The sequence below is a fragment of the Homarus americanus genome, unplaced genomic scaffold, assembly GCF_018991925.1.
Source record: "Homarus americanus isolate GMGI-L3 unplaced genomic scaffold, GMGI_Hamer_2.0 scaffold20930, whole genome shotgun sequence".
Classification (NCBI taxonomy): Eukaryota; Metazoa; Arthropoda; class Malacostraca; order Decapoda; family Nephropidae; genus Homarus; species Homarus americanus.
Genome location: NW_024748502.1, coordinates 3,770,463 through 3,784,031, shown reverse-complemented (window position 1 = coordinate 3,784,031; position 13,569 = coordinate 3,770,463). Strand labels below are relative to the sequence as shown.

General features: G+C 44.3%; 1 protein-coding gene across 1 annotated transcript; it reads right to left on the bottom strand.

Moving 5' to 3' along the window:
• Window positions 1-3,361: 3,361 nt before the first annotated feature.
• On the bottom strand, window positions 3,362-4,610 carry LOC121880340 (autotransporter adhesin BpaC-like). Its single transcript, XM_042387494.1, has 2 exons — window positions 4,594-4,610; window positions 3,362-3,998 (listed from the first exon to the last, which is right to left on the bottom strand). The coding sequence occupies exons 1-2, from the start codon at window positions 4,608-4,610 to the stop codon at window positions 3,362-3,364; spliced, it is 654 nt and encodes a 217-aa protein (XP_042243428.1).
• Between the last annotated feature and the right edge of the window lie 8,959 nt (window positions 4,611-13,569).

Genomic DNA, 13,569 nt, shown 5'->3' with positions numbered 1-13,569 from the left:
TTATTCTGGTAGGATTTTTATACACAGGTTCCTTCATTAGTCCCGCGAGTTCCTCCGTAAATATTGGGAAAAGTACAGGGTTATGGACAGTTTTCGACCTGGGATTATTAAAGAGACCACGCTGGCAGTCTGGGGCTCATTCTCCCTATTCATGCTTCCAACACTATCAGTCTCGCTCTGGCTACTCACCGTCAAGTTGGCATCATTATGAGAGGAGGCACCAGCTCCTTCAGAAGCTCCACTAACACTATCACTGCTATTGTTCACTGGTACACTTACTTGGCAGGCTTTAACCTGACCTGCATTGGCTAACGAAGGGGAGTCACTGTGCCTGTTGACTTCAGGTGGTGGAGGCGATCCGGCCACGTTGGCATCACTGAGTGGGGCCGCCTTTGTGGGTGGGGGCGGCCTCCCAGGACAACTGTGGTGCCAGACCATCACACTCTCCTCCCTGCACCTGGGACACTGCGTCCTGGGTGGGGAGGTGTAGCTGTTGATTTCAGGCGCTGGAGGCGACCCCGCAGTGTTGCTGTTGGCATCACTGAGTGGAACTGCTATTGTGGGTGGAGGCGGGCTCCTAGGGCAACATGGGTGCCAGGTCGTCACACCCTCCTTCCTGCATCTGGGACACTGCCACAAATTTGGGGGGGGGGGGGCTGCTCTCTCCCCTCCAGAGAGGCAGCTTCCTTGGTGGGGCAGCTCCTCGTGCTATGCATTCCTGCGCAGTTGCTGCAGGTGGCTGTCTTGTGACAGTATTTCGCCACATGATTGATCCCCAAGCAGTTGTAGCACACCACAGAGGGAGGAGTCCACCGACTGATGTTGCTAGGGGTACCATACATGCCAAAGAAGCAGTGTTCCTCAGGAGGTGGTTCCTTCCTTTTCCAAACAATGATGATCCTACTAAGTTGTGCACCATCCTTATAAAGTCTTCTTGCTCTGTGGACGTCTTGAAGTGACAGAGCTTTACTGTGGGGAATACCCTTGGGGAATTGGGTGATAAAGTATTTCGTAATTTTTTGGGTCGGACAGGTTCATCTCGCTTAATAAGATGTAGTGAGCAGACCTTTCCCTCAATGAAGCATTGGATAGCATCCGTCTCCTCTCGGCCTACATAGACGAAACGAGGGGTGCTACCTGACATGACAACATTCAGCGGAGTCGTGCAATATTCCTCATTCAGGGCGCTCAACCACTTAATCTTCATCAAATTGGTTGTGTTCTCGGGGAAGGCAAGGCGCACGTAGTTAGCCCGGGGAGCAATGGGAGGGCTGCACCTATTGGCTCTACTCTGCTTCCTTACCTGGGTCCTCATTTTGCGTTTCTGCTGACGAGTCTTAAACTTCTGAAAGCCAGCTTAAGTGTCGCCATGACTGTCCTCCTCATCTCCTTCGTTTCCTTCGTCAGGAACATCGGCAGAGCGCCGCCCGGCGTCGACTCCTGCCATGGCTAGGTTTAAATGGAATCTAGGTCTTATACACTGGGCCAGAGAGGTAATATGTAGGCCAGCGGTGCCCTCGAGTAACACTGATAGGAGTTACACCCAATATTCACCAACTCACTTGTTAAATTCCTGTTCCCACCAGCCCAGTATAACCACCGTAGTCACGTGAGACACCACATGAAGTCATTAACACGTTTGAGCGCCACCATCACCAGAGGAGGGAGGGAGGATGAGTCTGGGAGGAGGGAGGGAGGGAGGATGTTGCTTGGGGCCACATGGCCCGGCCCGGGTGTAAGCTTTGCGCGGCACCAGGGCACTGTGGATGCCAGAATCTGTCAGCTTGATTACTACAGTACACCCACAAATACCACTTTACACATGGTCATAGCTCACTGACACTGATATGAAGTTACTAAGTATAACACTGTGACACAATGCGCGAAATACTGTATAAGTTAGTTTGGTTATCCTTAGTGTGTGGTGTGTGGCACAGAGGTGGTGAACGATGGCTGGTAAGTTGACCTCTATAGTCCCATGCATAAGAGGGAGATAGGTAGGCAGGCGGCAGCAAGCAGAATGCTGGCCTGGCACCTCAATGTCTGACCTCTGACCTAAACCTTAACTGCCACCTTCACTGACTCAACCCGACTCTCACACCCTCCGTCACTACATCCTCACTTGCCCTATGACCTCCTAATACACGTCCCCAGCCGTTACCAACACATCTTCCCTCCCTGACCAGATATCCCTCCTACTAGTCACAGGCCTGGCACTTGACATTATTAGGGACCTGCCACGCTTTGCTATAAACAGATGAAATGTACCGGGAATTCCCCCCCCCCCCACACACTCATCATTCTGTCACTTTATGTAACTTGCTGACAAAACCCATGACCCTTCAGGCTTCCACGCCCTTAATGCTTGAGTCATAAAGGCAAGTATGAACTCCGCATGCTTCCCAGTTGGGCACTGTAAACGCTTCTGCGCTTCACCTTGCACAGGATGTAAGGGGATGCCCAATAAACTAGCCCCCTCCGGGGCACTCTGTCTGTAATCTATATCACGTCACACTGTATTTTCCTCTATACAGTTTGGTTATGGCACATACATAAGTATACAGTCCACGTTTAAAGGGTCGAGGTACCGAGATAACTAAGGCACACAAGGTAACTTCTCACACCTGTACCAAGCTTCACACAGCGCTGAAGCCCAGTCAGGTCAGAGGACGACGAGCGCGTGCGACCTGCCCCTACGGTGCCAATAGATGAACTGTCGCACCAGAGGAGAGAGGGGAGGGGAAGAATGGACGGGGATGATGATAAATGGGAGGACATGAATAACATGCAATAACCGAGATATTAGAGGACACTGGGTAAGGTTAATGTTATTACTAATGGGTCACTGTATCACTGCATAACATCAAGAAACACTTATAACACATCAACCTTTCTCAATAAGGGAGGGGTGAATTAGGTCGCTTAGTAAAGATTATTGCATTTATTGAAAACTTTATATTACGGTTTAACAATTACACTTCAATATAATAACCTATCTTCTTAGCTAGTTACACAGGGGTCACATGAATCACAATACACTTCGAGAAGCGGATAAAACCTTAAAGGCACTCACACATATACAGTATATCCCGCCATGAGGTAAGATGACACACACATGCTCACACTCCACTCTCTTCAAAACCAGACTCTGTCTCAAGACACAAGTGTCCTCTACAGTACGCCATATGGTCATGACGTCACGTCTCCCAGGCTATCTTATTGGTTCAGGCCTAAGGCAATCACACTCACAGGTCACTGCGATTTGCTCACACTTGGTGGGAAATATTCACTCATGCCATTGTTATAGGGTTGGTGTGAGTTTAGTATAGCCAGGGTATAACTCCTTCATGGGTCTCAAAGTTTAGTGAAAAGCATCATTAGTACCAGCACCACTAGTACCAACATCACTCGCACTAGCACAACTAGCACCACTACCACCAGTACCACCAGTACCACTAGCACTAGCATCGCTAACACTAGCACCACTATTATTAGCATCGCTAACGCTAACCCCACGAGCACCCACATTATTAGCATTAGTACCACGAGCATTAGCACCACTAGCATGAACACCGCTAGCACCAACACCACTAGCATTAACACCACAAGCATCAGCAGCACTAGCATCAATGGTACCAGCAACACTAACACTAGCACTACTAGCACCAACACTACTATCATTAACACCACAAGCACTAGCACCATTAACAATAGCCTCGCTAATACTAGCACAAGTAGCACCAATACCACTAACACTAGCACCAATTGCACCAGAAGCAGCACCACTATGACCAACACCACTAGCACCATTACTACTAGCACTAGCACTGGTAACATTAGAACCAACACCACTAGCACCAGCATCGCTAACACTAGCAACACTAACACCACTAATGCTAGCACTAGCATCACTAGCACCAACACAACGATCACTCGCACCACAAACACTAGCACTATTGTCATTAGTATTTGCACCACTAACATTAGCACTATTAGTGCTAGTAGTATAAGCACTTGCACCATAGTATTTGTATCACAAGCACGATCACTATCGCAACTAGCACTAAGACCACTACCACTAGTATCAATATCACCGCTACCTCCACCAACCCAGCAATGATTGAGGAAGGGCTAGGATGTAATATTAAGTTTAAAAAGAGCATGTACAGTCAACAACAAAATTTCTGCACCTTTATGGTGTTATACAATATGACACACCGGACCAAGAATTCTGAACAACACTCATTTATGCCGGTGATTCCTGATAATTACTCTGTATTAACTATATGTGATATAAAAAATACATCATACTGGTTATACAATGCATCACACAACCAGAAATACCAACTTACCAAATTAACATGGCCTCAGTTAGTGATCGTTGCAGAGGCCATCAGACCGAGGGGTGCAGAATATTTGTTGCTGACTGTACCTCAGTTCCGTATCTATTTGATCAACAACTATACTCTACAAGAAAAGGGACTTCTAATTCATCATAGTTCACTTGTAGGTCATACTTAGTTTTCTTTGGTGTTGAACCTGTCTATGATGCTTACATAATTTAATCATTCAGAGGTGGATGATATTTCTCACTCAGGCATGTGAACCATCCCCCTTAATGTATATCAGAATTCACAGTATGCCAATATACGACGTTTATGGCGGATTTTCGTAACCCAGTTTTTTTTAATGTCTGTTGTAAGAAATTAAGGCTGGAATTCAAGAATTAATGATGAGGCTATTAAAACACCCCAGTCTATTCAGATAACAGCAACAGCAAAGTTCATAGTATTATGTTTAGCATCAGGATTATAACGTTTTAAATTAAATAAGATTACGTCAAGATAAAAGAAAATAGACTTAAAAATAGGACGCCGGTCTAAAATCTGATGATATAGTGAACGACCTAGGTCACACACAGAACTATATAGTTAATTACCCAGGTCATACTGTATATAGAGCTGTTGTGAGGACCAAGGTCATACATAGAAAAATAGTTAAGGACCCAGGTCACACACACACAGAGCTGAAGTGAAGAACCTAGGTCACACATAGAGTAGTAGTGAAAGACCTAGGTCACACATAGAGCTGTAAAGCAAGACCCAAATCACACATAGAGCTGTAGTGATGGACCCATGTCACACGAACAACAGTAGTGAAGGACCCAGGTCACACATAGAGCTATAGTCAAGGAACCAGTTCAACCTAAAGCAGTAGTGAAGGACCCCGGTCACACATGGAGCTGTAGTGAAGGACCTAGGTCACACATACAGCAGTAGTGAAAGACCCAGGTCACACATAGAGCTGTAGTGAAAGACCCAGGTCACACATAAAACTGTAGTGAAGGACCAAGGTCCCACATAGAGCTGTAGTGAAGGACCCAGGTAACATATAGAGCTGTAGTGAAGGACCCAGGTATCACATAGAACGGTAGTGAAGGAACCAGGTCACCATAAAGCAGTAGTGAAGGACCCAGGTAACACACAGAACTGGAGTGAAGGACCCAGGTAACATATAGAGCTGTAGTGAAAGACCCAGGTCACACATAAAGCTGTAGTGAAGGACCCAGGTAACATATAGAGCTGTAGTGAAAGACCCAGGTCACACATAAAGCTGTAGTGAAGGACCCAGGTAACACATAGAGCTATTATGAAGGACCCAGGACACATTAAAGCAGTAGTGAAGGACCCAGGTCACACGCAGAGCTATAGTGAAGGACGCAGGTAACACATAGAGCTATAATGAAGGACCCAGGACAAATTAAAGCAGTAGTGAAGGACCCAGGTCACACGCAGAGCTATAGTGAAGGACTCAGGTCACACGCAGAGCTATAGTGAAGGACCCAGGTAACACAGAACATTAGTGAAGGACCCAGGTAACACATAGCACATTAGTGAAGGACCCAGGTAACATATAGAACATTAGTGAAGGACCCAGGTAACACATAGCACATCAGTAAAGGACCCAGGTAACACATAGAACATTAGTGAATGACCCCAGGTAACACATAAAACAGTAGTGAAGGACCCAGGTAACACATAGAACAGTAGTGAAGGAGGAGGAACAACACCCGATATGCTAGACAGCATATTTATGAGGAAGCATTGAGTGGCCATGTGACTTGCATTGTTTGAGGATGGATATATTTGCTTGGAGTTGGAAAGCTGACTGACATAGAAGGAAGATTCCAAACTGAACAGTATTTAGAAATACTCGAAAAAGTTACGCTTCCCTCGGTACGTGCATGTGCTTTCCCGTTTCCCGAAAACATAATTTCCATGCACGGTAGGTGTCCTATCCACCCTGCATGGATTGTAACGCGGTGGTTAGTTGAAAAATAACACATTATATATAGATTTTTGTTTAATGCCTCACAGGGAATGTAAAACAAATAATTTCATTAAATAAACTTCATAATACTGTTTCATTTATACAACTGTTTTCACAGACAAGCATTGACACACACACACACACACACACTTACTACAGGTAGCAGTGAACCGATGATTCTGCTTAATCCCAAAGCGAATTAAAACAGCTGTTTGTGTTGCATGAAATCAGCGTCAGTAGAAAGAAATCTGTTTGGGATCGGTTACGTACAACTGGATTAATTACCCAAAAGGGAATAAACATTTGAAGATAATATAAGTATGAATTAATGATAAACAGGCAACCTCATAAACAGCCTGCACACAGCTGTGCCTGATGTATGATGTTCTTTAACATACCTATTTTTACTTATGTTTAATTGTCTTAACATAAATTCATATAGATTGGCTCATTGCTCTATCCATTTTAAAATAAAATTAACAGTATATACCAGCAGAAAGGTACAATATAATGCGAAACAACAAAGCCCAACCATTAATTAAGCAACGGGGAACTCAGTAACCAATCACCGATCACTTTTACATTCATTCATATTTTTACTAGGTAATATAGTAAACAATCGGCCTTGAGTTGCCAGCTGTCTCTAGCAGTGTTCGAAAGATCTTGAAGGAGTCTGTACATTACGTTACTTAGGGAGCTGAATCTTTAGAACATTGATAAACTGGTCTTTGCAATGATCACGCTTTATTCCTACTGATTTTTAGGTTCCTGTTTATTGCATGCCCTAAATTCAGGATTCTCGAATAAATGAATGGCCCTGTATTTTGACTGTTTTTATCAAGTTTGAGTCCATCGAGCCATGTTTGGGAAATAGGTTAATTACTAATTATATTGTACTGTACAATTCATTTGATTTTATCCGTCAGTCAGACAAATTTAGGTCAGCTAAAAAGTATGTTATTTTATTTTCTTCTTTCATTTACATAAAAGGATTACAGTCAACCTCAGTTAATATTTTGCTACATAGTTCTTACACTTATCCCTTAATCCTGAATAGCTGCTATTTTATATGCTGATATTATAGGCAAAGAATATGAATATATGGTAAGCTAGGAAATAATAAGTAATTAGAAGGATTTTTTGCAAATACTCTACCATGTTATATTAAATAAACAAAGTGTTTGAGATGATATTATGTCAGCGGTATGAGTCAGAGATATTAAAGGCAAAGCAATTTGATCTTAGTTTCCTTCTTTATGGTCAACATTATGATAAATTCTTATTTCAACACCGAATACACGTTTGTGGGCAGCATGATTATTTCATATTTTAACACCGAACATTTAACCTCTGTACATATAAGGCTGGTATCAGAAAAGAAACTCCGAAGGATCCAGCGAAGAAAATATACGGAGTTGCAGGCCAGAACATTCGCTCTTGGGGAAGAATACTTGAGGAACAAGAGGTCAGCTTGCCAATTTCTGAGAGCTTGCGCCCATCTCAATGGAACAGTCAGCATCTGATGTGTGACCAAACATCCTAAATCCACTCTATGTTAGTTTTGTGATTGACATTTTAAAACTTTTTAGTTTGTGTATTTTATATAGGTTTTTATATTTGACAGTCACCGAATAAACAACCTAAGACTTAATTTGTATATATTACATTGTTTTATAGTACACGAATATAATAGAACTTGACAAAGTGTGGGCGAACTGCCTTCAGGTGTGGGTGAACCGACTCCTAAGTGTGGGCGAATAAACTCTAAATGTGGGCGAATGGACTTGTAGGCGAATGGACTTGTGGGCGAATTTACTTGTGGGCGAATAACCGTAAGCCCTTTTATTGCGTGGATATCATCTTTGACTTAGTTGGGGCCAGTGACGAATCCAGGTCTTTTTTTTCCTGGATTGGATTCGTACACTTGAATTCTCGGCTTGAGGCTATTTTCCGATGTTGATCTTGAATGCTGAGGTTTCACCAGACATCCACTATTAAACGGTAAAAGGACAACCAACACTGTTGGAAGAGGCCTCACTCGTCACATATCTAACAAAAAAGTCCAGCAAAATAGCTAAAATGTCGCCACATTCTACAACAGGAATTCAGCCACTACACCAGACATCGCGATAACGAAAGGCAGATGCTTCAACAACTAACTTTTCGAACACTGACCAGCAACCTACAGCGACCATCTACCTACAAGCAAGACCATCTCTGCAACGCCAATAACCGTACACACCTACAGAAGAGGATCCCTAACAGGCAAACTGGAACCATTCAACATAAAACTGCAGCCTTAATTTCAAGCACATGAAAATCCTACAGACCATAGGGAAGCAGGAGATAATCACAATTATCGTACTTTCTAATATAATATGTTGAATAGCAGAACGATAGAAATAATGTAAGAAATTTTGTTATGAAGTTAAATATATGTTGCATTTAATTTAGGTTATTTTTAGTTTCAGTATTATTTTATAGTTACCTGAAAAGTAAATAATTACTCCTGATTTAAATAATATTCTTGCTCGAGTCTGCATTCCATTTTGTCTGCTTGCGCATCCTACCAGCTACTGTTGAATGTCAAGTTACCTACCATCATCAGTTCATTAACGATCCTGACCAGAGAAACACAATACTCACCACCTTCAGTAAAAACCGGCGTCATGGAGGGGCTCACCAGCTAAGCTCAGTCGTTAATTCCTGACCTCCATCCACATCAGCAAACCTTGAGTATCAGTTTATATTGTAGGATATCCTAACTTTATACTTTGTACTTAGTTTGATGTAATATAAACTCCGACATTGCCATTTAAGGTAATCACCCATTTCGAGTGTTTATTTAATTCATATAATGTAATGTCACAATTTCTTGTCCTGATATCAACCAATTCAGGACAACAATAGACCAAGAAATTAACACATTATGTAAGGTCATTAGAACAGCATACCAACAGCCCCCCCTTCTTAAACACAACAGAACACACCCACACCCACCTGCTGCACTAGAGAACCGAAACTCATGGTTGGAACACAAACAAGATAATAAGTGAAGAAATACAAAGCAAATCTCTGGAAAAAGTAACCTCAAATGGGCCAAAAGTGTAGAACAGCTCTAACAAACATACAGTGACCCGGGCTCAAGAGACTGATAAGGTACCAGTCTAACCGAGTCACCATATATAACTGACTACGCAGCAATAAAATATATGACGACCAACGCAAAGAACCCATCTTCAGTTACATTTTCCAAATCACACACGAGGAGTGTATCCTTAATGAACTCCAGGGCCAGGTGGGAGAATCTGCCCGAGTGGCGTTAGAAGGCTGAGTGAGCCCTTTAAATTTTATCTTGTTATGCCCCCCACATGCTGTTGTTGTTGTACCTTTGAGGACGTTAATAACCCCTCGGATCCAAGCTACTCCTCGTTGAAGCTGGAACCAAAAAGAGTATTTTTCCCACAGACACTGCAAGGGTTCTTTGGACATGTCTACTACGAGTACAGAGGCCAGTGAAGTCACGTCCCTTTTCACTTCAGGACCCCCTCGAGCTCCATGTAAACCTGCGGTGCCTTTGGCCAATGCTCGGGAGGTAGCCTTATAAACCTTGAACCCTGGATCCAACGACAATCCCCCAGCATCTAAGAAGCGGTTAATCCTCGCGTTGCATCATCTACCAGGTTCTGCTCTGAGCTGACATATCTCCATTGCCTCATGTCCGTGACTTCTCTTATAGCCGACACTCTGTTTGCAACAAAGGTGTGGTAGCGTTTCCTAGCGTTACCAATATACTTCAACACTCAAATACTATCCGTCCAAAGCACAGAGTCTGCCAGTGGTACACCGAGTTCATGTCAAACTGTTGTGTCAGCAGGTGCTGCCAGTACGGCGGCACAAAGTTCTAGCCGTGGGATGGTTTGTTGCTTTAAAGGTGCTAGTTGGGCTGTGCCACACACAAAGGAACATTTAATTCTTCCTTCCCTGTCTACAGTCCTCAGGTAGGTGACAACTGCATTAGCTGATTGTGAAACGTAGCAGAAGTGATGCAACTGAGCAGAAGTAGTGCGGCTCAGACCAATTTGTGTATAATAGCGTGGAATCTGGAAGTCCAGCAGCAGTTTCAGGTCCGACAACCAACACTGCCACAAGACTAGGTTGCGGTCAAGAAGAGGTATGTCCCAATTTTCTTGTCTTCTGCACTCAGTGTGGAAGATGATCTTTGGCTTGATGGTGAAAGGACAGATATTCATCTGTCCCAGTGTGTCATAGACAGCAAACTGGTCCTTCTCCAAATTCCACATCACTTCCAGGGCTCTCTCTGTGGGCAAATTGTCATAGGTGAAGTCCACTTCCTTGATACCAATGTGCCGCCTTTCCATGGGGATAGTACTTATCCATTTTGCAAGCTTGAATTCCCCTCTTAGCAAGAGATTTTGCAGCTGTTGTGCCATGGAGATTGCTTCTTCAGTATCAGTAACAGACACAATCAAGTCGTCAACATAAAAGCTCTCTCTAGCTCTGGTGGTCGCTACAGGGAATTCTGAACCATAATCTTGAAAAGTTCTCTGCAACGCATAAGTAGCACAAGATGGACTCCACACCCCTCAAAGGATATGCACTGTCATTCGGTAGGCAGTTGGAGTTCCCAACAGGTCTTTTTTTTCCCACCATAGGAGTCTTAGGGAATCCCTGTGTTCAAGGTGCACCTTGACCTGATGAAACATGGCTTCAATATCGGCCATCAGCGCAATCGGCTCCCGACGAAATCTTATGAGGACTCCAAAGAATTGTTGTTGAAGTCTGGTCCTTGTAGTACCTCGTTGTTTAGTGACACATTGGCAAATGTTGCAGCACAATCGAAAACAACGCGAGTCTTCTCTGGTCTGTTTGGATTTAGTACTGGATGATGAGGCATATGCCAACTTCTTCCAGGATTTGCTGTTATTTCCCTTTTTGGCACCTTCTCCGCAACCCCTTAGTGATCAACTGTTAAATTTCTGCAACATATCTTAGTTTCAGTTCTGTATTTCTTAAGAGGCGTTTTCTCAGACTATCCACAAGACTGGCAACTAGCGACCTGTTGTCCGATAGGTTAAGTGGTTCTCGTCTGAATGGAATGGGAAACTGGTAGTGACCATTTATCATCTCACCTGTCGATGAGCAGAGCCGGACGACTTTTTTGTCCTCCAGCGGTACTGGCGCATCAATTGTAGTTTTTTCAAAGGTCGTCTTCAATTCCCCAAATCGCCTTACTTGTGCTTATAAACGTGTCTCAGCAGGAGGGAGAACCAGTGGTGAGCCCATGACAGCAAGAGAAGTAACACTTTCATGGGCCACTGGGCCATTTACAGTCCATCCGAGTTGAGTCCTCACTGCAAATGGTGCTCCATCTCATCCTGTCCGGCACTCTAATGGAATCAAGGCTCATGGACAGTCTTGCCCTTTAAGTAGTTCAACGTCTTGAACATCACACACAGGTGGTGTGATTTCTCGTAGATGTTCCCAATCCATTACGTCCATAGTGGATGCTACTGAGTCTCCCAGTGACGGGGGCAAACGGTCATATACCAGTACACCTTGGAGTAATAGTGTACGCTTAGACCTTCGCTCCTGCGTGCCTTTGACCTCCAAGTTTACCTCCAATGTGTGTCGTTGTTCTTTACGGGTAAGAGTGTCAATAAAGAGTGAGACTGGTTTTCCAAGCGCCTTCAATCGCTGCAGTAGACTCTTCGCACAGCAGAACCGATTAATGCCGGAGTCCAAAAGTGCATTCGTTCTTCTCGTGCGCCTTGAGTTCGGCCTCTTTACCTCCACCTCCAACAATGAAAGAGCCACCCTGCTCTTCTTTAGTCATTGACTGGGTCCTGCCTTCTCCCTCTTGGTTGACTCTCTAAAGTCCCAATATGGTTTCTCGCATCGGCCTCCATCTTCATGACTTCGTGACCTCTTGTCGCGTCGTTCATGCCAATCATATTGTTGTGTAGGTTCCGACCTTTTTCTCTTGATGCCGTGGTTCCTCTTGATTGAGTAGTCACATTTGTCACTAGTCCGTTCATCACGGTCACGAAACTTACACTTATCTGCTTCTTGGTTCTGGCGTCTATATTCATACCTTTCCCCTTGCATGGAAATTGGGAGAAGGGTTTAACCATCTGGAGTGTAAATTTGAACTTCCATCAATGTCACACGGTGAGTATCCCGTCGGACACGTATTGGCCTGGTGTCCCTTTCTGAGACACAGGAAGCAGTACCGCAATCGTTGTGCAGTTCGGGTTCTCTCAGATACTGCCATAGTACGAAATGTGATGCATCGATTCAAGTTATGATCTTCTGAGCAGAGCGAGAAAGTCGTGCGCTCTGCGCCCGTGACAGCCAGCCCTACAGCACGCCTGCTAGCATTATTGCCGGCGTATCGTCTATCTCGGGCTCCCTATGTTTCTGTGTATGCCTCTCTTGCATTTCTAGTACCAGCGGCCTTCTGTATGAAAACCCAGAGATGTTCTAACCCTGGTTCCTTTTCTCTTTGAGCTCCAAACTCTTCCATTTTGCTTTGGTATTTCTTGCTCAAGTGACTGGGTAACTTCTCAACCAGCAAATCTTTCCCCAACAGATTGTCAACTTGCCACAGTGCACCGCGGGGCTCTAAGTTACAGATACATACATTCAGCCTGTCTGCTAGGCATTGAAGTCCCGCTCTGTCATTATTACGCACTGGCGGGGTCAACATCAGGTCCTGAATCTGTTCACGAATAAAGGCATCTTCTCCACCAAATCGTATCCGCAGTGTCTTTAGGGCCCGTTGATAACCGTTATCCACAGTACTAAATGAGTATATATATGGTCTCGGATTTCTTCAGAACAAGCTTGCAGGAGGATGCGTATCTTCTCAGGATCATTCATCTGGATCTTGTCAACAGCGTCATTGAAGCACTGCATAAAGCTCCAATACTCGCGACGGCTTTTTCCTTTGAAGGTAAGAAGGCGTATGTCACGGGAGTGTAAGGCTGATATAACCCTGTCCAGCACCTCCCATGGTTCCATATTTTTTATATCTCAGACTGTGATGGTAACCACATTCTTAGGTGTGGTCGTATCACCTTGGTTTCTTCCATGGCTCCCCCTTTCCCTCATCGGTTGATCCTCCCCCGATGAGGTCGTGCATCTGCTTCATATTTGCTCTGTTGGGTCTTCTTGACAGGGCCAGTGCCCTTCCTTGTAGCTGCAAGCTTGACCATA